At 32.7% G+C, this 26,368-nt stretch overlaps 1 protein-coding gene across 2 annotated transcripts; it reads right to left on the bottom strand.

Annotated features, from left to right (window-relative positions):
* Nucleotides 1-1,317: 1,317 nt before the first annotated feature.
* On the bottom strand, nt 1,318-22,301 carry ABCB25 (ABC transporter of the mitochondrion 3). 2 transcript variants are annotated; one of them, XM_028084256.2, is made up of 20 exons: nt 21,729-22,301; nt 21,191-21,421; nt 20,918-21,092; nt 20,140-20,201; nt 19,736-19,779; nt 18,106-18,208; nt 17,779-17,886; nt 12,283-12,366; nt 12,133-12,193; nt 11,621-11,766; nt 11,309-11,425; nt 10,811-10,896; nt 10,526-10,614; nt 5,322-5,377; nt 4,638-4,718; nt 4,480-4,545; nt 4,290-4,382; nt 3,545-3,609; nt 2,159-2,294; nt 1,318-1,875 (listed from the first exon to the last, which is right to left on the bottom strand). In XM_028084256.2, exons 1-20 carry the CDS (start codon nt 22,020-22,022, stop codon nt 1,729-1,731), a joined length of 2,244 nt encoding a protein of 747 aa, XP_027940057.2. In that variant the 5' UTR covers nt 22,023-22,301; the 3' UTR covers nt 1,318-1,728. The 2 variants fall into 2 exon arrangements, with proteins under 2 accessions (XP_027940057.2, XP_027940058.2); XM_028084257.2 differs by having other exon boundaries at nt 21,687-21,860.
* Between the last annotated feature and the right edge of the window lie 4,067 nt (nt 22,302-26,368).

Consider the following 26,368-nt stretch of genomic DNA (forward strand, 5'->3'; position numbering starts at 1 on the left):
TCATGCTATTCAACAAAATATATATATAAAAAAACATATTTTTGTCATGCTAATTAGAAAAATTTGTTTATAAGACGGTTGTTTGAGTAATTGACTATAAAGATTATAGTTAAAGATTAAAGTATCAACGTATATAACTTAACAATCAAATTAATTAAAAATTCAAATTATTCAAATATTATTGAACAACATTCTAACATTTAAAAATATGAAATTGTGAACCTATATAATTAGGAATACTAAATAATTATTAAAAAAATTGTAAAAAATTATTAATGGGTTAAGTTGGTCAATCACCTTTAACCTGCGAACCCGTGGATTGTTCAACCCATTCTTCAAAAGACTGATTTTCTTTTTTGACATCTCTAATTTTAAGGATAAGACACAACACTCAGACATAAACGTAAATATTATCTACTTAAAAAATTCCAAATAAATCCCGTGATAATGATAAAATCTAAATTTGACAACATATAAATTTAAATATCAGTATTTATTTATTTTCTTATTTTATCCGCTATTATCCGCTAATATATAGAGATGTCACTCTTCAATTTTATAAGAAAATATCAACAAAATAAATTTCACACAACTTAAAGTAATGTATATCTATAAAGTTTTATTTAGTTATCCTAGCGGTCTGTTGACAAAAAAAAAATTGTTTTAGAAGATGATGTTATTTGTTGATGAAAATATTTAACTGAAAATAGACTTTGTTGTGTTCTTGTCTAAATATAGAACAAAAACTAATTTTTCTAGTGCATCTTGTAAGAATAAATAGAGTTTAAAGGTATTAAGAAGGTTATTAATTTGGGCACTAATCTTATAAAAGTTCTTATTAGAGCAAATTGATGTGATATAGTGGGTTATTAAAATTGGAAATTGAATATTAAAGATACTGTTTTTTAAAATACAAGATTTGTAATTTTTTAAAGGTGTATACCATGAAAATGTTGGTTCATAAAGCACTTTATTATTAGAACAAAATTTGAAAAAATAAGATGAAAAAAGTTATATGGATGGTAAGACCAATATAAAATAAGCTCTTTGAGTTTCTTTTAATATCATTGCATGGTAAGCATTCTAACAGTGCTCAAAAGTATGTTTAAATTGGATTCCAGAAAAAGAAAATGAAATTCAGAACAATTAATTTTCATCTGTTTGAACTTTAGTTTTGTATTTCCAAACTAATTCCATCAAGTACAAATTGGTTCAATTCAAATCAACCAAACCCCCAAATTTACAAATTTTATTTTTGAAGAAAAATACCTAATTTTGTAGGAAAAAGGTATAATGGCGTAAACAACATATATTGACTTACATTAACCAAATAATACAATTAATTTATTTAGTTGAAAGTGCTTTTGTTTATGCAACAATAGATACCCCACAGTCTGTAATTCAAATTCAATAATACAAACTCTTGCTGTAAGCAGAAAGCTCATAAGACCAAAAACTGTGTTGGACTGACGTATACAAGTGTTGCTTTTGAAGACCAAAAACTTACATATGTTGGTACAAAGAATTGATATTCCCATGAAATGACTTTAGATATTCCTTGCTGCAGAATTGGCCTAGCTAAACAATACAAAATGTGCTACAGAGGCTAAGAAAAGCTTACAACAATTAGGGATCACAAAACTTCAAAATTGTAATGAAGTTATGGACTATTAACATTGCATTATGCCTTTTTCTCTCACCGAGAGGAAGGGAGAAGCTTTCTATCACTTATTGTGCTCCTACATCAATGGCTGTATCAATTGCATCAATTGAGTTATTTTGTTGTCCCCACAGTTGTGCATATCTTCCTGCTTTTGATAACAGCTCTTCATGTGGTCCTTGCTCAACCACCTTCCCATTTTCCAGAACAATAATCTGAACAATGGCAAATAAAGCTTTTGATGTAAATAATGTACTGTTCAAAGAACATACACAGGTTTTCTTTGGGGTTCATCATATATCCACTGTTATGAAATGTGCCTTTTTTATGATGTGTCCAACTTCAACATATATACATTATTACTATTAGAAAAAAATTAGTAACTGTTCTGGAGCAATCTATGTAAACTTAAAGTTTGTTATAACAGGTTCACATGAGGAAACACATAATCTAGGAGCTAAGCAATGTTTAAGGACATAAAAAGTAGATAGAGATTACCTCATCACACTGCATTGCAGTGGTAAGCCTGTGAGCAATGAATATGGAAGTCCGATTTTTTGCTACGGATTTTAATGCACTTAAAATCTCTGCTTCTGTAGTGCTGTCAAGAGCACTTGTAGCTTCATCACACAACCTGGTAGCGAGACAGGACAAGGGCAAAGGGGAGCAATTAAAATAAACATCACTAACATTTATTTATTCTATGGTGACAAACAATGATGCTTCTCACTTTATCTGAATCACAGGGATCTCCCATGATTGAAGAATGGCAGACTATATATCTAATAATTTCGATCAGATTGTTAAATCAGTAATGCAGCATGACCACAATATCTCAGTAGAGACCTATAGGTTATTTATTTACCATAACCGTATTTATAGTTATAACTTGATAATACATCAAAATAAGAGGCAAATTTTAAGTAAAATAAGTCAAGTCACAATTTCAACATTCCCATTTATGCATGATCCAAGAAAAAAACACATCCAAACAGTTAACAAAATTCTTTAGTACTTCACGCCAAGTGCAGGAAACGGGTTATTGTTCAGGAAAGAAGACACTTTAATCTCAAAAATATATACTAATGTAGACTATACAGGTTATGTTACTAAGAAAATCAGCTTCGGCATACTGTGTTTCTTGGAGTGGTAACATGGAGAAAGAAAAAACATGATAGTATCTCTTTCCAATGCAAAAGCTGAATTTCGAGCCCTTGCTCAAGGTGTGTGTGAAGGACTCTGGATGAAAATTACACTAGATGACCTTAAAAAAATAAAGATAGATAACAAGTCAATCATGAACATTACCCCATATTCCAGTACAACATGATAAGACCAAACATATTGAAATTGACAAAGGCCTTGTGATTACAACAACCTATATCCCTACATGACTTCAGATAACAGACATTTTCACCAAGGACTTCCTCAGGGTAGATTTCAAAATCTTGTAATCAAGTTGAAAATGATCTACAGTCATTTAGCAACTTGAGGGGGAGAGGATTAAATAGGGAATTATTAGGATAAGAATATATTTAGAATTTTCTTATTCATTTTAACATTTATTTCCTTATTTTAAAGAGTTTAATTGTTTAAAAATAAAGCTGAGGAGATGTAATTGGTGTGATTGTCATCAATAATTTATTTATTTTTATTTCCTTACTTAGTTCAAGTGTAATCTTTTTGTTCTTGAGGAAAGGTAATTCAATAAACACATTTTATAGAAATGATTTGATTACATCTTTGGAAAGAAAGTAGACAAATTCATTAAAATAATTTCAGTCCACAAAGACAAATCATTTTCGTCTGAAACGTGGTAAATATAAAAATACAAGCCACACACAAGAAAAAGTGTCAAGTAGATAAAATGATTAGAATACTCACAGAATTGCAGGTGCTTTTAAGAATGAACGAGCCAAGGCAACACGTTGCTTCTCACCACCACTCAACTAATAAGAAAAGCCATAAGTAAAAATTTAAGAGTTTTTCATTGTAGACTTCTATCATTTGAAAAAAAAAAAAATAATGTAAGAAAATGGGATTGTATTTCTCAAGGTAAGACATTACAACACTCACAAACATAATAAGATCCCTAGGTAAATCTTTTACATCTTCTATAATCAGATCTTTGTAAAAGAAACTGAAAGAGAGAGAAGTTTGTAATAAACTAAACTGCATACATTTTATTAACCTGTGAAAGAGGAACATTACATGCACATTTATAGTTAACAACAACAGAAGAGGAACTAACTGCTTTATTGTACATAACAAAATATAAGTACATACCTCTAATACTATTTAACACTTTAATCTAAAATGTCAGGTATGACTTTTGTAACAACCTAAATAGATATATGGAAATTTTAGCCACAAAGGCCACATCTCCTCTCACTTAAAGAACTTCTTTTCTAATTTCTTTAAGCAATGCATCCATGTCCGTTTTAAATTAATTGTCATGTCCTTTTATAAGTTATTAACATCGGATTTTCTCAATACATCTAGATTGTGGGTGTTTATTTCAGTGATCTCAGATTTGCAATGCATAATCCTCAATAACCTGGAACAAGTTATTACCCAGAAGAACAATACTGAGAAACGTATATTTTAAAAAAGAAGAAATTTCTATCACCTTGAGCCCTCGCTCTCCGACAACAGTTGAATATTGATCAGGAAAATTCATGATAGTGTTATGAATCGCTGCTTGTTGAGCAGCTTCATAGACCTGTATCCATATAGTAATAAATAAAACTTGGAACCTAGCAGTGGAAATTTGCAAGTTGAAGAAGCAAGCAGAGATACAGCATTACAGTAAAAGTTACCTCCTCTTTTGTTGCAGAAAGCCGACCATAGTGGATGTTGTGAAATATAGTATCATTAAAAAGTACCTGTCCACAATCAATTAGGTTTCCACAACTTCCAACATCTGGCAGGGGAAACATGTATGAGATTTTAGAGATATGTGGTTTGTTCAACTTACAGTATCTTGTGGAACAACACCAATGGACTTCCGCAAACTCTCAAGGGTTACCTCCCGAATATCTTGATTATCTATCTTTATCTGTAAGGTTCGAGAAAAAAGGAGAATGAGAGAAAAATAATGTCTAATTTAACAATATAAGACAATGAGCAATTCGTGGCATAATTACAAAGATTGCAGATAAAAAAACTGCCATTGGGCTATCTAAAGCCTTAATTATAAAGACAACCTGCTTGCAAGAAGTGATCAGCAGTACTCACTATTACTGGCTAGAAATTCATAAAGGAAACAGAAGTTTCAACGATAAAAATGGCAAGAGTCTGATGAATTCAAAGTTCATGCATAAGCTCCATGCAAAGGATCATTTATTTGTAAACTAAAGCAAGCTAAACTTAGATTAATGTTCTTTAAGTTATAATGGAATATAAATCCATCTATCAGAACCAAAACATTTAGCTTTATTACATGTCAAGTATCCATGGATAAGTAACAAACCAAATTAACCTCAATTTATATAGTTCATTCATTATTGACGCCTATACACATCTTTAGAACTATATAGCACAGGTGTTAAAAATCAGGCCTCTCATGGTACAAATGAGACAGGACGAAACTGCATGTCATTTATATCATGGCAATATAGCTTAAATTCACGACAGTTAGATCAATTGATTCATATCTTACACTTCCAGAATTAGGATCAAAGAACCTGAATAGCAATCTAAGAATGGTTGATTTTCCTGTCCAGAATTACAAATTTGAATCATGTCAGAAATGAGCATGCATTATTATTAAAGAGCAGAGAATATTCAAAAGCCAGAAAATGCAACAGGCACCATATTTAAATTTGAACACCGAGGCATTTCATGTTTTAGAAGTATGTATACCGTATACGAACTAAATAATACTAAGCTTCAATATCATAGGAAAACCCATTATAAAGAGAAAATCCTGTTCAAGTGAGGCTGGCTAAACAAAAAACACGAAAACTTCACTCTCAATTAACTAATAGACATGGTTGTGATTAAGTAAACCAACAGCCAAACCTTAAAAACAAGAAGCAATGAGTTATCAATCATAAATAAATATAGAACACACTGATGATTGTTGAAATTGTCAGACACACCGTGTGGCATACCAACTACTAGATGAAAAATCATACGGAGAGTGGCAGTGCATGAATGGGTTTTAAACCACAATCTCCCACCTGCTTCCTAGTTGGTGACCATCAGATGCAATAGAAATGTCAATTATTCACAAAACGAAAGGCTGATAATAACCTTGGGAGAACCACACCACAAAAGCTAGTCATTGTACTAGAGACTTAAGGTCTTAACCCTACACCAGATTCCTATGCTTCGTATATGACTTAGGTTCAATATCTTCAAATCATGTAAAACACATTTTCCTACCACAAATTTAGAACGATGATATTTTCCACACGAGCGAGCAAACAGACCTATGCTTGACAGCAATCCCAGAACACAGGATTCAACTAGTCAGGAAAGGAAATGGCTACATGCCATGAAGAAGGCCACCCTAAAAGGATAGCAAATAGGGCAAATGGATCCAAAACTTCCTGCGCAGATCAGCCCCTTCTAAATCCTATGGCCAGTTAATTCCAAAAAAAGTATACACCCACTAATGTTGTTGGGAAAGGTATAGCATGCATGGACTAAGTCCTAAGCATACTAAATGCGGACAAGAAAATTATAATTATTGTTGCAACCAAATACAAATAAAGCATTTGATCCATGGTAGTTGAATCGTGAATCGTATCGTGTATCGGAGAGCTTAAATTTTGAATCGTGAATCGTATCGTATCGTGAATCGTACGATTCATAACCATTTTATAAACATTAAAAGAATGCAGTTTATACTTAAATATATAAGATAGATAAATATGTAAAGAGAAAATTAATAACAAAACAATCTCATAATCAAAAATAAAGTAGTTGTATCTATGTGTATCTACCACAGAGTTTCACAATTTCAGCAACATGGCCTTCAAAAAACAATGTGGTTGCTGCATAAAATTCTTTCAACTATAGTTATATGCTACTAAACAAATTATGCATTATAGCCATCCAAAAAATAAGTGTTTTCGAGCACACTAACCTTAATAAGTAACATTAATAAGTTTCAATGTGCGGAAAATAAAGGGGGAAAAAATTAGGGTTTCAATTTGGGGGTAAATCTGTAGAGGGAAAAACTAGGTTTTCAAATTGGGGTAAATTCGTATCGTGAATCGAATCATGATTCACATGATTCGGACTCGTATCGTACAATACAAGTACGATACGAGAGTAAAAACGATACAACTCACGATTCGTATCGCCAGGGACCTGAATCGTATCGTATCGTACGATTCGTACCGTGAATCGTACGATACTTACTACAATGATTTGATCCCTAAAAATTGTATGATAAAAATTTTAAAATTTATAAAGTCCTCGGAAGTTTTATTTTTTAAGGAGTGACTTGTCAAATTTCACCTTAAAATCAATTTATATTATGTGAACATATATTTATAAGCTGCACTCAAAAATTGAAGTAGGTAATGCTGGACGGCTGAACAATACCCCGCCTTAGATGCACGCTGAAACAGGTGAGTCTATCATGATGAGCAATTTACCAAGATCTATTGGCTTTGATATCATGATAGATTTCATCTTAAAAACAATTGACACGAAGCGAAGTTACACTCGAAGAATTGAGGTAGACAACTTGAGACTTCCCAACATGACTTAAGTGTTTTTGGACTAGAAAAGTACATAAAACGCACATACATATTGTAGTGTGATTACTCAGAAATATTTGAGTTATGTATGCAAGCATCCATATATGCTTAATATAAGTTGTCTTAATGTTTTTATACATAAGCGTTCGCACCTTAAGGAGTTTCTCTTTAATAAAACCATCCACAACCGCTTTTCATAAAAAGAATTATAAAGAATTGTGTTATATGCTATCTCTATTATAATCTTCGACAAAGTGTTTTGTAACCTTTAACTGCTTTCAGAAAACAGCTAAGTGATTCAACAATCATATATTTTTCTATCTTTCTAAATATTATGTTTGCATTTGTGAAGTAGATATAGCTATAAACTTTGTACAAGTCAATGAAAAAAGAAAGTTAGCTAATCAGCACGAATGCCAAAGTAGCTTGTTAAAATGTAATGTTATTTCATTATTATTTCTGTTGTATGTACCCACCTCTAGGATTAGGGTTCATGGTAAGTGCCTTCTTACCTTATTTTGTAACTCCTATATAAAAAGCAAAACAGTGTAGTTTGAATACACTGGTTTTCCTCCATCTGATTTATTCAAGTTAGCCAGACAAAAAGAAAAGGAAGAAATGTGTCTTACAGTTATATGAAAGAGAGAACTTTTTCACAAAAAATTGTCATGTTGTTTGGCTAGACTCTCTTCCCTCAACCTTGTGTGATTTGATATTTCATTTCTTTAATACATATAAAAGAGAAAGAACTTTTTCATAAAAATGGTCCTGTTTGTTGTTGGTGTCTGATATTTCATGCCTTTAATAAAGAAAAGAATGGGAAGAAGCTTATTCTACTATGATTATCTTATCAAGCTTATATAAGAAGACTCCCAGATCAAAGATTCCCCAAACTTCAATATGGAAGAAACAAATCGCAAGACCTTCTCAGTCTTTTTTGTTTTGCTTTCTTCAAATTCATTTTTTTTGTCAGGTCGGATTATGAACAAGTGCTTGAATGCAGCAGTAACATCTATCTTGTGTGCAAACCCTCGCCTGCAATTGATAGCTCAATGCCACGAGAACATTATCCCTGTTTCTATTTGATCCCAAAAATTAACCAAAAAAAACATTTATTGTACTAGTGCTTGTATACAACAACTATAGAAAGCAATGAACCTCAAGAGCTTTGTTTGTTCATATAATCCTAGAATTGTTCACTGCTACTGCTACGTTCAAAGTGGTGCAACTGAAGAGAGCATGCGCCAAGAAAAAGCGTTCGATCCAATTCATTTGCCACAATTTGATAATAAACAAAGGAAATGTATCAGAATTAGATAGAGTGGGAGATAAAGTCTCGTCATGCCTATAATATAATTTGGATTGGGATGAAAAATGTAAAGCTGTCTGTGTTGTGTAGTAGATTTCAGAATGGGAGGTTGGAGAACATTCTTTTGCTTTGCAGAGAAGGAAGTGTGTCAGTGTGTGTGTGAGTTCTTCAGACTATTCCGAAAAAAAAAACAATTCTGGAACAGATTTTAAATGTTCGAGCAAATTTATTCCATAATGAAAAATATTCTTTGGAGTGTTTCAGAACAAGTAACCTGAAAATTTCAGATTCTTTATTCCGAAATAGGTAAGAATGCATTCCAGAATCCTGTAGAATATGATTTTTCCTAGAGTCTCTTTTCCAGAGATGGGTTGTTTGGAAGATTTTTAAAACATTCTGAATAGCATTTTCCAAAAAGAATAAGGATTTTAAAAGGCCATTTTACTCATTCCACTGTTGGGGGGTGCAAGAAGAGATGATGGCTGTAAAGGAAGCAATTGCCTTTTCTATTTATTATTTCTAGAGCCTTGGGCCATGAGTTGAATCCAATTTGAGTCCAACATTTCTCTATCCTATTTTTACATGGACCGGTATTTAACTTGTTATTTATGAACTGTTACTAATGGTAATATAGTAAAAGCTAAAGAAGAAGAAGAATAAATCAATGTTGATTAAAAAATATTACAGAAACATTTTAAGCATAACATATAACATTATAAACTAAATAGAGCATAATAAACATAAAACTTCAAATGTTAATAAAGAAACTTAAATATCATATTAATACTAAACTTAAAGAAACCTAAAATCCTATTTGTGTGTGTATGTATGTAGATAAGTAAAAAAGAATATCAATATTATCAAACATACATATATTATTATATAACACAAACAATATATATGTAAAAAATCTAAGAGTATCCTCTGGCGAATCAGGTAGGCCAAGTGGAAACATTGCGTCGGTCCATATTCTTAATGGAGCCAAAAAAATAAATAATATAGCAGTCATTTTGGCCCAAACTAAAAGAAAGATAAAAAAAAATCTAAATATAAAAAAATATGCACTTCTTATCATTTAAGTCACATAAATGAAATTAATTTTAATTGTTAGATCCAGTAATCTGATAAATAAATTATAACACAACACAAGATATGCTATAAATTATAATCAAATAATATTATTTTCAATTTTTTTAAAATTATAATTTTTATTTTAAAAAAAGACTGACCAACAAGCCTATGGGTCAAGCCGACCTAGACCCATTTGGACAGTAGGATAAATGAACTGGGTCAGAATTGGTCCACTTAAATTTAGACTGTTATATTTCCAGCCTAACCAAACCCATTTTACCAGCTATTTGGGCTGGCCCAATAAGGCCAAAACAATTTTACTGGCTCTGCCTACTACTGCTATCAACTATTGGCAATTATGATCTACTTTACTTTTTGTTTATGTACAATAAGTTTTTATTATGAATGATTATTAGTGCATGAATTTTGATCTATTTTCCCTTTTTGAACTTTTATAAATGTGTGTAGAATAATAAAATAGCGGTCATTCCACTATTATCAGCACACATCTATCTCACTTTAAGGATCAGCTGCTAGTTTGGTAGCACTTCACATTGCAAAAACTGAAACACTTTGTGATGTGAATTAGTGATGGAGAATGGTAGCAGATAGATGCCACTCGCTTTGCAAAATAGTATGAAAAGTAAAAATAAATCGTAGCAAAATCCATTCCATTGCCAATCTCCAGGAATAGGCAGCAGGAAAATTTCTAAAACTTAGCATGTAAAATAATTTAAGAAAATAAAGAATTATCATGCTGAAGCTTACCACTTCCACTAGTTCCAACAATTGCAACACTTTTACCCGCTGGCACAACAAATGATATTCCATCTAGTATCTTTCTTTCTGTGAGGTAACTGGAGATAAAATGCATCAATATACAATCAATTGAATACAAATCAAAACTTATAGGTATCATTGCATCAGACATAAATCTGGCTTCTTAATTTTCTACTGCATCAATCTCCCTCTACTAGTATTATCATATATATTAGCCGAAAGTCAATCTATATGAATGGTAAAACATAACATAGTAAAGAGGCAATCACGCACCTAAAATGTACATTCTCAAATTGGATACTCCCCCCATTATATTTGAGAGTCTGTGCATTTTCTTTATCCCTAATGTCTGCTCTTTCCTGTAATAATAGTAATAATAATAAAAATAAATAATAATAATAACTAATAATAATAATAATAGAAAAAGCAAATAAGCAGTATCACAAAATCAGAAAGGCGTAGATCTAGTAAGCATGATCACATAACTAAACATATCTTTGTTTCTTTTGCAATTACAGCATGCTCACTAGAATCCAGAAAACTGATTAAAAGAAAGAAATAGACAAACATCTAGCGATTAAGAACAAACAATACTAACTCCAATAAGAAGAAATTACATAATTATCCATGATGTGAAAAAAATCTAGCAATAATCAGTATTTTGAACTCGTCTATGGTACATACGAGGTGAAAGAAAGAAATTTGACAATCAACAATACATATTTCAAATTAACTTCAAGATAATTTACTAAAATTCAACATGGAAGATACCTCGAGTAACTGAAACATGGATTTCATGTCAACTAAACTCTGTACAGTCTCACGAAAAACACTACCAAGGAAATTAAGTGGAAGTGATAATTGGAAGAGAAGCCCATTCACCATTACCTGCATATTGAATTTAGATTAATTTAAGAAAAGAAGATATTCATTATGACAGTAAGAAGATAACTACAAAGAGATTGGAGGATAAGGAATCCTTTGTCCATGAAAGCAAACATAATCATTAAAGAACAAATAAAAGCTTCAATGGAGCAAAGCTACTCAACCCTCATACTAGAACTAAATTTAAGAAAACTTTACCAAATCACCAACAGTCATCGTTCCATCCATGATCCCATGAGAGCACAGCACCATGGCCGATGAAAGAGCAGCACTAAATATAAAATTTTGACCAAAATTCAATACAGCAAGACTTTGTTGGGTTTTCAAAGCAGCATCCTCATATCCTAGACAATGACATTACAAACCGCAGCAGGACAAGCAACATCAATTATAAAAAAGAATTAAGAGAAGCACAAAAAACTGGAGAAGCAAGCAACATCAATTATAAAAGAGAATTAAGTTAATAAAGTCAAGAAGCACCTAATCTTGAAACTCAAAAGCTAACTTAAACAAGATTATATGCTCTCTTAAGTGAGTTTAAAGGCAACAACGTGAAGGCTCATTACTAGCTTAAGTGAGAGACGCCCATATAGACCTATGAAATGATGGTCATACAAATTGGCCAAGAACAATATATGAGCAATAAGAATATACAAAATAACTAGTGCCATTTTGCACACCCAACTTAACAAGGAAAATTGATCACTTACTCTTTAGGTACTTGTCATAATTATCAGCTTCATAAACTTCATTATTAAAATATTTGACAGTCTGTAAAAAAGAAAAAATAAGTGATAAAAAAAAAACACTAAATCGAAGATAACATAAAAAATCTGGCATTAATAACTGAAAATGCTCACCTCATAATTAATAAGTGAGTCAATAACCCTTGTACTAGCATCATTATCAGCCTTGTTCATGGTTTTCCGGAACTTAGTCCTCCACTGAAAAAAAAAACAGAAAACATAACAGTTCATGACTACTATATTCAATTAATTTTCAACAAATCCATTGCATCATACTAAAATCCATTTATTCCACCAAGTCATTAGTTGGCCAACAAAAAACAAATTATTTGTTACAGAGAACTGAAACTTTATTTCACATAAAAGAGAACTGCAAAATTACTGAATGTGATATTTGGAGGAATATTTCTTAAAGGGAAATTCACTTTTATAGAAAATTTGAAATGTTTTATGACAAAAAGAGTTGTTAGCATGGATAATTTCAAAAGAAATTGAAATTTCAGAAATTTACTAGCAATTTGTACCTTAACATTAGAGAATTTCAAATTCTACCTATAAACTTTTTAGTAAAAAGTGAAAACTTGAAATCTTTTGTACACTTTTCTCTCTCAAATGCATGTCTCTTTGTCTTCATATTTTCTTTGATTCAATCTCAGTCAGGACAATGTCAACTCCGCTTTGGTAAAGGACATTTTCGGTTCAGCCAAGATCAAATCGTCATCGGCTACCATCAAGGTTATATTTTGCTGATATAGGCCCGCATTATTTCTCTATTGCTGATAAAAGCAATTCACATTCAATGTATTTGAATTTTCTAAAAATTGAAAAATTTCCTATTCTAACACAAGGTATGTGATTTTGATAATCATAAAGGGGCTAAACTTTTAGGAATGTGTAATCCAAGCTACTACCAAGTGCTTTTTGTAGGAGCATAAGACTCATCACTTTACGTAGGTTTCATTGGCCTGGTAGCTAATTGAGGGAAAGACTTGGCAAATCGTGTTCACTTAGTTTAGAATGGTCCTCTTTTAGGTTTTCCCATCTTTAATTTATAGAAACTTATCCCATCCATCTTAGTCAAAACCTAGGAGGAACAAAAAAAGATAAGTGATAATTGTGTAAACAAAGATCCTGACCATTAAACCTCCACATCTGTAATGGCTAAAAGTAAAAATGAAGCACAAGCTTTGATGCATCGATATGATACATGTTGTTAGATATTGTTTGATATTATTAAAATATTGCTAGATATTATTAAGATATTGTTAGATATTTAACATGGTATCTAGAGCTTAAGGTTTTTTTCTTTTTTTCGCTACCGCTGCCTCTGCCGCCACCGCTGCCACCGGAGCCGCAGTCGTCGCCGGAGTGTTAGTTCCGACCGACGACCATACAATTCTGATTGTCCCTCTACACACGTTGGTACAGCTATGGAGTCTCCTTCTCTTATTCATGCTCAGTTAGGTCATCCAAGCCTTGCCAAGTTACAACAGCTTGTCCCTGCCTTGTCCAAGTTGTCTCGTTTGGATTGTGAGTCGTGTCAATTAGGCAAGCATAGTCGTACTTCTTTACCTCGTAGTGTCACACGTGATGCTTCGTCCCCTTTTGCCTTGGTTCACTCTGACATTTGGGGTCCTAGTCACGTTAAGTCTACTTTAGGTTTTCAATACTTTGTTACTTTCATTGATGATTATTCCAGATGCACTTGGTTATTTTTAATGAAACATCGTTGGGAATTATTTCATATCTTTCAATCTTTTTTTAATGAAATTAAAACTCAGTTCGGTGTTTCTATTAGAGTTTTGCGTAGTGATAATGGCCGTGAATATCTTTCTCATTCTTTCAAACAATTTATGGCTTCTTACGGCATTCTGCATCAAACTTCTTGTGCTTATACCCCTCAACAAAATGGTGTAGCTGAACGTAAAAATAGACATCTTATGGAAACCACTCGCACTCTTTTAATTCATGGCGAGGTTCCTGAACATTTCTGGGGTGATTGCATTCTTACTGCCTGTTATCTCATTAATCGTATGCCTTCTTCGGCTATAAAGAATAACATACCTCATTCCATTTTATTCCCTCATGAACCTCTTCATCCCTTACCTCTAAGAGTTTTCGGGTCTACATGTTTTTTTCATAATTTTAATCATGGTCTTGACAAGCTTTCTCCTAGATCACATAAGTGTGTTTTCTTAGGGTTTACAAGATCACAAAGAGGATACAAATGCTTTTCTTCTTTTCTTAACCGTTATTTTGTGTCTGCAAATGTCACCTTTAATGAGTTCTCCCTTTATTTTAAGAGTCAATCTTCACCTCTGACTCCATCCAATCCTGACAACTCTTCTAATACTTTTAATGTTCCTATTGTTTGTGACCCTCTTACTGTGTCTTCTTCACCCTCGGTTCCTGCTCCACAGTCAACTGCTCCACCACCACCTCTTCAGGTTTATAGTCGTCGTAATCGATCACAACCACCACCATGTGACTCCACTCCAGTGCCAACTACTCTGTCTCCTCCGGCTCTGACACATGAGTCTGACCTTCCCATTGCCCTCCGAAAAGGTATGCGTTTTACCCGTAATCCCTCTACCCATTATATTGCTTTGAGTTATCATCGATTGTCATTACCTTTTTATACATGTCTTTCCTCTATTTCTTCTGTGACCATTCCAAAAACTGTTCGTGACGCTTTAGCCCATCCTGGTTGGCGTTAGGCCATGACAGATGAATTAAGTGCTCTTCATAAGAGTGGAACTTGGGAACTGGTCCCGTTGCCATCTGAGAAGTCTGTTGTTGGTTGCAGGCGGGTGATTGCTATCAAAGTTGGACCTGATAGTACTATTGATTGCCTCAAAGTTCGTCTTGTGGCCAAAGGTTATACTCAAATTTTTGGGTTGGATTATGGAGATACTTTTTCCCCCGTGGCAAAGATGGCTTTTGTTCGTTTATTTATCGCCATGGCTACTCTTCAACAATGGCCTCTTTATCAACTAGATGTTGAAAATGCTTTCCTCAATGGTGATTTGTAAGAAGAAATCTATATGGAGCAACCTCCTGGATTTGTTGCTCAGGAGGAGTCTTCTGGGATGGTATGTCGTCTTCGCAAATCCCTATATGGCCTAAAACAATCTCCTAGGGCTTGGTTTGGAAAGTTTAGCAATGTTGTTCAGCAATTTGGTATGACTCGATATGAAGGAGATCATTCTGTCTTTTACCAACACTCGAGTGTTGGATGTGCTTACTTGATAGTATATGTTGATGACATCGTTCTTACAGGAAGTAACAACCATGGCATCTCTCAGTTGAAACAACATATTTGTTACCATTTTCAGACCAAAGATCTTGGCAAAATCAGATTTTTGTTGGGTATTGAGGTGGCACAGTGTAATGATGGTATTGTTATATCTCAGAGAAAGTATGCCATGGATATTCTGGAGGAAACTGGGTTGATGAGTTCAAAGTCTGTTGATACACCCATGGATCCCAATACTAAACTTCTACCAAATCAGGGGGAGCCTATATCTGATCCCGAGCAGTATAGAAGATTGGTTGGAAAATTGAATTATCTTACCGTTACTCGTCCTGACATTTCCTTTGCAGTAGGTGTGGTAAGCCAATTTCTTAATTCTCCATGTGAAGATCATTGGAATGCAGTCATTCGCATCTTGAAGTATATTAAAAAATCTCTTGGAAAAGGATTGTTATATGGTTCTAATAACCATACAAGAGTTGTTTGCTATTCAGATGCTGATTGAAGAATCTCCTTCTGATAGAAGATCTACATCTAGGTATTGTGTCTCCATTGGTGATAACTTGATCTCGTGGAAAAGTAAGAAACAGAATGTTGTAGCAAGATCCAGTGCAGAAGCAGAATATAGAGCTATGGTCTCAGCTGTCTGTGAACTTGTTTGGCTCAAACAATTGCTTAAAGAGTTACAATTTGGAGATGTTACCCAAATGACACTTGTGTGTAACAATCAGGTTGCTCTTCATATTAGCTCTAATCCCGTCTTTCATGAGAGGACCAAACACATTGAGATTGATTGTCATTTCATTCGGGAAAAGATCATGTCTGGAGACATCAAAACTGAGTTTGTTAACTCAAGTGATCCGTTAGCAGATATTTTTACCAAGTCTTTACGGAGGCTTAGAATTGATTATATTTGTAACAAGCTTGGCACATACGATTTGTATGCTCCAGCTTGAGGGGGAGTGTTAGATATTGTTTGATATTATTAAGATATTGTTAGATATTATTAAGATATTGTTAGATATTGTTAATCACAATATCAAACAATATCTTCTATTTATTCTTTTTATTTTCAGTTACTCTTTTTACTTGTACCTCTCTCTATTATAAATAGATTACCCTATGTGTGGTTTATACACAAGGAAAATTAATCTCAATCCCTATTTTTTTTATTCTCAACACATGTATCATATACAATGCATGTCCGATACAGCAATAAGTTTACTTAAAAGATAAGTGCATACTATATGTGACATGCATATTTAAAATTGTATACAAATTCTGAAAAAATAAAAATCAGTGTTATGAAAAATCAGCTATAGCACCATGGCAGAAATTGGGGGTAGAGTTATAGCTTGTCAACAGAAAACGGTAGTGGGGATGTGGGTTTTCCATGGCAGCCCATTGCAGTTGCTTTGGGTGTCACGGGGTGGCATCACACGAGATGTGGCAGATGTTGCAAAGTGGCAGCACAGTGCCCATGCAAAATAAATGAGGAGAAGCTTCAGCTCTCATGACCCGACTCAAGCTAGCGAAACCCTAATCTTTTCTCTTTCTTTTTATTTTCCTACCAAGTTAAAAACCTAGTCATCCCAAGTGTTATTTCCTCATGAGAAAAAAAAAAGAGTCGGTCAATACAACCTAGAGCGTACAAAACATTACAACAGAATGTTAACCTAGGCCACCTTACCCATATTGAACCAACAGCCTGCTTCGTTATTAAGAAAAATGCAAGTCCTTTTCTTTTCTTTCAAATTTACTTTTATCGGTGCCACGCCACGCCACCCACCCTTTTCTCAGGTTGTTTTAATTTGATTTTAATGTTATTTGAATTTCTAAACATGATATTATTCTTACTAACCATGGTTGTCTTTTACTTTTGCATTGTAATTATATTTATGCATTTTTATTAAATTACCTATATGTATATGTTGTATTTTTTATGCCCAATAAACCATTAAGGCTTCCGATATATTCATGAAGGAATTTTGGGTTCCCAATATTTTCCGTTATCTAGGTAACAATAACACGGTAATAAATATATAACGACAATTGTGCAGAACCAACTTAAAATCACATTTCAAACACATTTACAAAATAAAAAAGTATAAACCATTCTCATCATAAAAGTATTTGTTCTTCATAGCTGTGGATACTTCATCAAGCGTATTGGTGAAGTATCCTATAGTATTGATGTCGGATATGTAAAACATATAAAAGTATCAGTACATCAGAGTGTATAAGGTTGCCATAATGTCATTAATATATATAACAAGACCAAAAGGCAATGCAAGAGAGTACCAAACTTTTCCAAGCGTAACTATATTGCATAATTAGATTGGTTTAAGGCATGATACCTGTGTGATAGACAAAGTGAAAATAACATAAGCAGCAACTGATGAGGAAGTAATCAGCGCAAAGGGAGCTCCAAATTTGTAGGCCAGTATACCTGCTACCATAGATATCTGGATGGATACATGTTAAATCTGTTGAACTTGTTAAAAAACCGTAAGCATGAGTTGGGATGACAAAATAATTTTCGAAGATCATTAAAGAAACCTCAAAGAGAACAGGAAGCCACTATTAAAATACGGTTCCTGCTAAATATTTTCTATGCTTAAATGTGAGCAACATTGGGAGAATACATCATTGAGCTAAGCAACAAGGGAACAACTGAGGCGTACCTCTAATATGGTAGGCACTACATTGAACACCATAGAGTAGAGAATGAAACTTATTCCACGACTACCGCGATCAATTATTCTACTTAATGCACCAGTTTCTCGGCTGGAAATAACAATAACTAGGTGAAGGGGGTACTCGATTAAATAGAAGTGAATAATTTGTGAATAGAAGTGAATAGAAGTGAATATTTTGTGACTTCGATGGTTTAGTTAATAATTAATGATTCACATTCAATCATTTACCATAGCAAATGTTGCTGTTTTAAAATGTGTGAATAAACACAATTCACCCAAGCAGACTGCAGACAGAAATTTACTTGCGGTCCTAAATTGTGACTGGTAGGTGTTCACAAAAGCAGAAAACTAAGCCAATCATGAATTACAGAGAAGATGTTCAATGCTCGAGCCATGTTGAATGGTTGACCTAGTTCTGCTTCAACCACAAACCCTTCGAAAATTCCAAATATAGTACTTTTTTGATGTAGAAAGTCCAAATCAAACACGGACCACTTCATAACAATCAGATCTTAACTAATAATATTCGTAAATTTCTATGGGAAGAGAGGGAGCTAAGAAACAAATATAACCAGAAAACTAATTCAGAGATCAAGGAACAATGCTCCTTTTGAAACTATTCACAATAACTCGGCAAAGCCTATTAGAAAAGCAACCAAAAACTCCCAATGCATTCCGTGGTGAGACTATAATTTCATTTATAATCAAACCTTCAAAAAGCCCTTTTTTGTATGAAGTTACAATCATAAGGTAAAAATTAGAAAAAGTAAACAACATAAAAGAGGGAAACAAATATCCCACGATATCCTAAATATAAGTATCCATGACATCCTAGAAATAAATATCACATGATATCCGACAGATATATCACACAAAGATCAACGTTTTGTAAATAAAGATGATATGAGCCCAGCAATACGGGAACATGAATATAAGCCAAGAGTTGAACCAAGGCTATTTATTCTCTCTTCAGAAATGGTGAATATGTGTCAAGCAGCAGAGGAACACCCGAGGTAAGGCATTAATCAGAAAAAAGATTAAACGACCAGTGATGGACTGCTTCAAACAGCAAAATTGCTCAAAGATAAGGCCAACTGACCCCTGGCACGGGAAGAGAGGATGTCAACAAGGTTTGTGGCGGCAGCATCCCAAACCATGGTCTGGAAGGTAGTCTGTGGATGACTTTCTTGAGAAGATGTTTAGGGACTAGTCCAATAGGCATTGCAAATACAGTTGTAATGCTCTTATCTGATCAAAGCACTTTCCAAGGGTGGATGATGGCTGGCAACTGACAGCAATTCGCAACTAAGGAGGAAGAACCTGGCCACTAGAAATAGCGGCTGGACTGTGGTGCAATTAATGCAATGCAGGACTGGCAGCAATGAAGGTGGCTAGGGTACTATGGGCACAATGAAGGCAGGTGGGGTTTAGACACAAGCAAAACCAGCCAAGGATCAGGTCCTCTCATAAAAAAGTGTGATTACATATCATATATATAAACTCCATCTAACCTAAATTAAGGGAATACGACATGCACAAATAAAATAAAATTTGAGCAATTATAAATCTGACTAAGAGTAGGAGTAAATCCTAGAAAATATATTACAACACATACCTTAGATGATATCGAAGGTCAAGGTCATGCAAATGTGAGAAGACCTGCAATAGTCAGATACAAGTGTAATTTGAGTATTTTTAACATCATATAAGAACATAAAGTGTGATTTTGACAAAGACGGCTCTGAAGCTGTTTAAAAGAGAGTTAAATCTAAAACCTTTGGATTTGCCTCCCCTAGAAAGAACAAGTGTGATGGGTGTATCACCCATGATTTAAATGAATGTACCTCACGAAATTAACCCTCTAAAACAAACAGGGATGCACTGTTATTTTCTCACTAATCATTTTAGATCAACCAAAACCTAAATAAATGTATTCTATAGATACAAAATACAAACAGATATATCAAAAATACTTATATCCTTATTTGATGTATTGAAACCAAGAAAAAGCATGCATACCTTCCTTGATACTAATCGAATTGTCCGCAGTGCAACCTTAGAAAATATAGCAGTCCGCAGTTCTGCCACAAGTTGGATCCAATAAATAAAAATTTAGCAGAATGAATGATGAAAACGCATGCCTTTTTTCAAAGAAAAATATAAAAGCAAGGTATATCAGTAGAGAGTAATGAGTGTGTACAAAAATTGGATTTGAAGAAGAAAGGATGAGGTTTAAGGATTTAAGTTCAAGTTTTATAATCATGTGGTTGGTATGCACAAACTTAATAATAATATAGATGAGCATTGACTGTGCATTGCATGGGTTAAAATCTAGTTATTATCAAATGAGAATTGTATTAGTTATTCTTGTGGGTTCGAACTTAATATTCAATTTGCTAAGAGATCAGCATCTCTAAAAGTGCATATAGCTGTTTCAAATTTTCCCTTCAATTTGCTTTGGAATAGGAACATGTTTTCAAACTCTCTCTGCTATTGATTTTTCCTTTTCAATATGCAGATGGATTGGGCAGCCCTGCTGTACTCCTACTTACCATTTTTACGCTTGTTTTCATGCTTTAGATTAGCTCATTTCAGCTCATAAGGATATATCTTATCCTCGCTCCTAATCTAGTTACTTCTCTAACATAAATGTAGCTCCAAGTCCAACCAGCATAACTTAAAAAATTGTTTCGGTTGAGAATCCTAGACTTAAAAATTTAGAATTGTAAAGCATGCCAATGCCACTCCAATAGATAAGACCAGGTTCAGAAGGTAGATAAAAGAAGTACATAAATACCATTGAAAGCAGAGGCTCCTGAACGCGCAATCCCATATCCAACCAACACTGCCACTGGGGTTGCAAAAAGAGCCAACCCACTTGAACTCGAAGCAAGAGCAGCAGCATTCCCCGAAGCAGTCGTCAGCGAATCAACTGCAAGCTTGAACAAGAACGGGACCTGAACATTCAAAACCTGAACACAAAGTTCCGACAAAAAGCAAGGGTCATCAATCACCATAAGCAAGTTATCCGTAGCATAAACCATGAACAGTAAGCAACCAGGTCACGAACCTTAGCCCCAACAAGTAAACCCAAAGCGGCAATAACCCGAACCCGGAATTCAAAATTATCTTTCATCCAAAGGTAACTGGCTAGTGTGCGAAGGATCTTCACATCAGCAACTTTCCCATCAGGAAGTGATGGTGGTGGTTTAGGAATGGTGGAAGAAGCAGCCTTTTGACTTTGGTTTCCATCATCTTTAGCTGAAGTTGAGAAAAATGCTCGCCCATCCACACTTGAACTCTAATCCACACAATTCAATAACCACGATCAGCATCGAAGTCATTCAATTTAAACTAATCACATGCATTTGTTCAAGAGAACCAAGAGGGAAAACGACAAAAATTATATGCATTTTTTAGATACTTTTGGTGGTGCTCTCCAATCAAAATTGAATTTTCACTTCGATAACCGATGTTGATTATTAAGGTAACCCTTTAGAATGCATATGAGGTGAAACTTCAAGAATAATTGAAGAACTGCAGCAAAAGCATCTAAGAAACTGCACCTAAGTTTTGCCCCAAAGAAAAAAGTAGATAATTGGACTAACGGGATGTGGTAAGTGAGGTCTGGGAACTCTGCCATGTGGAGAATTAGAATTTGATGAATCAGAGAGGAACCCCTTTACAGCAAAAAGTAAACCTGGGCACGCTCTGTGTTTTGGGGCATTGAAACTGATTCCATAACCATGACTGCAACATGTTCTAGTGCGACTTGGGTAGGTTGTGGCGATCACAGAAACTGTAAAAAGAGAGCGAACTCGATTGCCACTGCCACTGCAAGCACCGATGCTGGCATCGCGTTGAAGAAGGTGCCGAGAAGCTGAAGCAGCAGCAGCAAGCATTTTAGAACAAGTTTGAAACTTGTTTGTGTTTTCCTTTCCTTCCGCAAATGGGTCAAAGCAAAGGTCGGAACTTTCTAGAGTTTGACGGATTCGGAAAGTTCAGAAAAAACCCTAATGGGATTCGAATCGAAGAATGTTAGATGAAAAAGGAAGGGGAGACATTCCTGTGGGAATTTGAAAAACATAAGGACTCCAAAGTGTTGATTTTTGGTATGAAGTTATGTACCCATCATTCATTCCCCCACGGAATAAAATGGAAAATGAAACATAGTCAATTGCTCTAGGTTTCTTCACTTTAAATTCTGAGAACCATGGAGAAAATTTGAAAATTATGTTTTTTTTAGAGGAAAAATATGGTGTTAGTTTTACCCAAATTCGATTTAATTAAAAATATTTGTAGCCTCTCGATTAATTTCAGGACAAGTTTGTCTTTGGATAACCTACAAACCATGGTTTTCATTTATCTAAATTATATGTAAAGTTAAAAAAATAAACTTAAATATATATTCTTTTATCCTCTAAATTTAAAATTAATTTTTGAGTTCTTTTACAATTTCAGGGAAAAATTGAAAAAGAAATACACATGTTCATATAAGATGCCTCGGGAAGCGAATGAAAAATAAAAGTGACTTAAGTAAAGTTTTAACCATGTTTGGGTAAAAATGACTGATACATACTTTATTTTTCAAATTATTATACGGTTAAATTTAAATTTTGATTCAAAGACTTACTTTCAATTTTATAGATTATACTATATTTTTTTAAATTATTCTAGGGAAGTACTTACTTTTATTATTTATTATTTTGCTCAAATGATCAATCCAAAATCACATGCTATTGTTCTTTCTTTGTGCATGGAAGAAAGTTATCTTCATGGCAACAAAACTCCCTTAATGCATATCATTAAATATTGGAGGTCGGCATTGTATATGCTTTAATAAGTTGATTTATGTTGAACTCATTTTTGCAAATTAATTTATAAAGTGAGAGTTATACTTAACTTATATGACACAAGTTCGTTTTATAAATAATTGGTGTGAGATTTATAATTAATGGAATAAAAAGTATATTAATATAATCATTTAAGAGTTTACACTACGAAGTTATATTATTTATACAATAATACAAAAAACTTTAAAGGTATTCCTATATTGTACTAACCATCGATACCTTTGTCACAATATCATAATTTTAACTATGGACTCCCCATCCTTCAAAGGTGTCTCTAAATTTGTATCTTTATTTGAGTTAAAATTTGAATAGAGAGTAGAGCGGAATTCTGGCTATTTTCGATTGAATTAGATTTCTCTCGCTTTAGCGACGACAAAAGCTCTCGCTTAAGCTACAAATTCTCACTTAAGTTAAAATAGTATATTTTCACATATTCTCAACATTAAAAACCAAAAAACACAAACCTCCACAATTTGCATGCACTTATCAATTTAGCACATAAAAACACAACTAATGACTAAGATAAGTAGTTTATTTCGAAATTTAAACAAAATATAACTTTTCATACCTTGTGATGCATGACAAATCTAACTAGTGTCAATATAAAATATTATCATTCATTTGATATCCGTTAAAAATTTTTCTCAACATGCACCTAGGATTGATAACTTTTTAGAAATCTCCATTATTATCTTCCTTTCATATTTCAAAAATTGTCATGTTATGCTTTCTTCACATATAAAACATGTTTAATGACCCTTAACAATATATTTTGACAAGTTTTCATATATAAAAAGGTCATTCATGATACAAAATAACGTGCACGTATTTGGAAAGATGTATAAGCAAGCATTTCAATTCCTTCATCCTATAACAATTTTAAATCCTCTTATTGTACAACAATTTTAAATCCTCAATGAAGGGATTGAAATAAACATCTATGTCCTATTCCGAATATCTTGAATCAAAGATCACTATAAATAACATTCTGCTTTTTCACTTCACAAAATTCAAAAGATAAACTGTAAATAAATATCTCAGTAAATAATGAATTATGGTTGACACTTAATTACTAAATGAGTTTATTTTATCTTCAAATAAACCACACATTGTTTTTTCATTGTTTATGATGTGTAATATATAAAACTGGAGCCTTTTAGAAAGCAAACTTGTTTTATGCATCTTCTCTAGTAGTTCATTGAACAAAAGGTGATGAATTACAAGATAAAGGTTTAACAATACGTTACTCATAAACAACGGTAAGTGTCTTTTTTCTTTGTTCACATAACAATTTTTCTAACGATTAATAAAAGAACCATTAATTCCATCACAAAGAATAAAAAAATATTTTTTAAGTGTATTATAGATCATTTCATCCAAACCCGAGCTATAACCTGTAGTGGCGGAACTTGAACAGAAAATTTGGGGTACCAAATTATATTTTATATATATATATATATATATATATATATATATATATATATATATATATATAGTTAAAAAAATATCTTCATTTTCTTTTCTTATTTCTTCTACTTAAAACAAGCACATATAATAAAAGAATTCAGAAAAATATGACTATCATTCATTATTATATCATAATACCAAACAATGAATACCATTTTAGACAAGCCATTCGTACCTCATCAATTTTATTTGGTGAGTATTGTGAAATTTGAAGATATTTTTCCCGGATTGTGTTCTATTGAATTTTTAAATTAACTCTAGGAACTTTAGATATTTGTTTTTAATTGTCTTGAATTTTTGGTTCTCACGAAATTTCTCAAGTTTAATTAACGTAAGTGCAATTTTTTTCCCCTTTATCAAAAACTTTCCTCCTTAAAAAAAATAATTCTTTTACTTATATTACAATCTTTCTAATATAAATTTATCATCTCTTGTATAAATTCAAAACTTTACCAAATTTACCATAGGCACAAAATTCCTAAATTTCATAATTAAAGATTATACTAATTTGGAAAAAATTATAAGTAGGGTTCATACCAATTTCATAAAAGAATCTCTAAAATCATAATTAGGGTTTATACTAATTTGGAATAAACATTCTAAGAAGAATCATAAATCTAACATACATAAATCATTATAAGATATTAAGCTTGATATGTGAGAGATCATACATAAATGTATATTTCAATCTCAATCTATGTGTTCTCCAACCTCTATTTCCAATCTATCTCTTCATATCTTTTTCGCCTTCACACACTTTCATAATAACCTACATGGTAGAAAAATTTTATAACAAAAACAAAATCCTAATCCTTTTTATAAATCAATATTTCCATTACATTTATTATTTTATTTATTATTATTATTTTTCATAATATAAACTTAATATAAATAATATATAATTATAATTTAAAAAATATATGTAAATATATATTAAAAAAATCTAAAAAATTTTTGGAGGAGCCGTGACTTTCCCTGTCCCTCTGATAGTCCACCGTTGGGACTAAGGAATTTAAATGTTTAAGGCAACTACCCTTTCATTTTCTTTCTACCTCCTGTCGAATTTTAGTTTTAGGAACACGAAAAAAGAATTGGAATTTTTTTCCAGAAACTAATCACACCTTTTACGAAAACATCTATTTTCTAAAAGCTTTTTTGATGAGATGAGAGAAGAAATTTATCCAAGTAAAGAAAGTAATTGTCCATGTTTAAATTTTTCTTAATTGAGTAAGTATCTTTTTGATATGTTAATTTTAGAGATGCGTGAATTTAATTATTTTAATTAAATTTTGTTAAATCAAACATATTTTATGATAACATTTGAATTATTTATATTGTTTAATATATTTATGTTTTAACGTTAACTAAGAAACACGTTTAAATCGTGAAATAAACTTAATAAAATTTGGTTAGAACGATTGAATTCACGTATTTCAAAAGTTTGAGGATAAAATTAGACAAAATTTCGAAGATACACTAATTTCAATTTTCACTATCAAAAACATATTTAATCCTTCTTAATTCTTTTAGGCTTTATCTTCCAAAACTTAATTAAACTCAATTTTCTAAAATTCACTTCATACATTTAGGAAAACTTAATTAAAAAAATTTGTTATGAAAATTTTATTGGAGACGGTTTCTAAAACAGGTGATCAAAAAGTCATCCTTAGGAAAGATAAAATGGCCCTTTAAAAATTTATAGGAATGCAATTAGAAATTATGGAGATGCAGGAAGAAAATAAAACTTTTTTTATTGCAACTTATGTTGGCATTGTTCCTCCAACGAATCAAGGGGCGCTTCTTGGTGTACTTCCATAGTTTCTCGGTCCATCTCCATAAGTCAACACCATCTTCCTCCTCATCATCATGCATGATATCATAAATACTTGGATCTAAGTTCTTATTATAATTTAATTGATCTCACTGCA

Source organism: Vigna unguiculata, chromosome 8 (assembly GCF_037176805.1).
Source record: "Vigna unguiculata cultivar grain cowpea cultivar isolate G323 ecotype 2 chromosome 8, ASM3717680v1, whole genome shotgun sequence".
Lineage (NCBI taxonomy): Eukaryota > Viridiplantae > Streptophyta > Magnoliopsida > Fabales > Fabaceae > Vigna > Vigna unguiculata.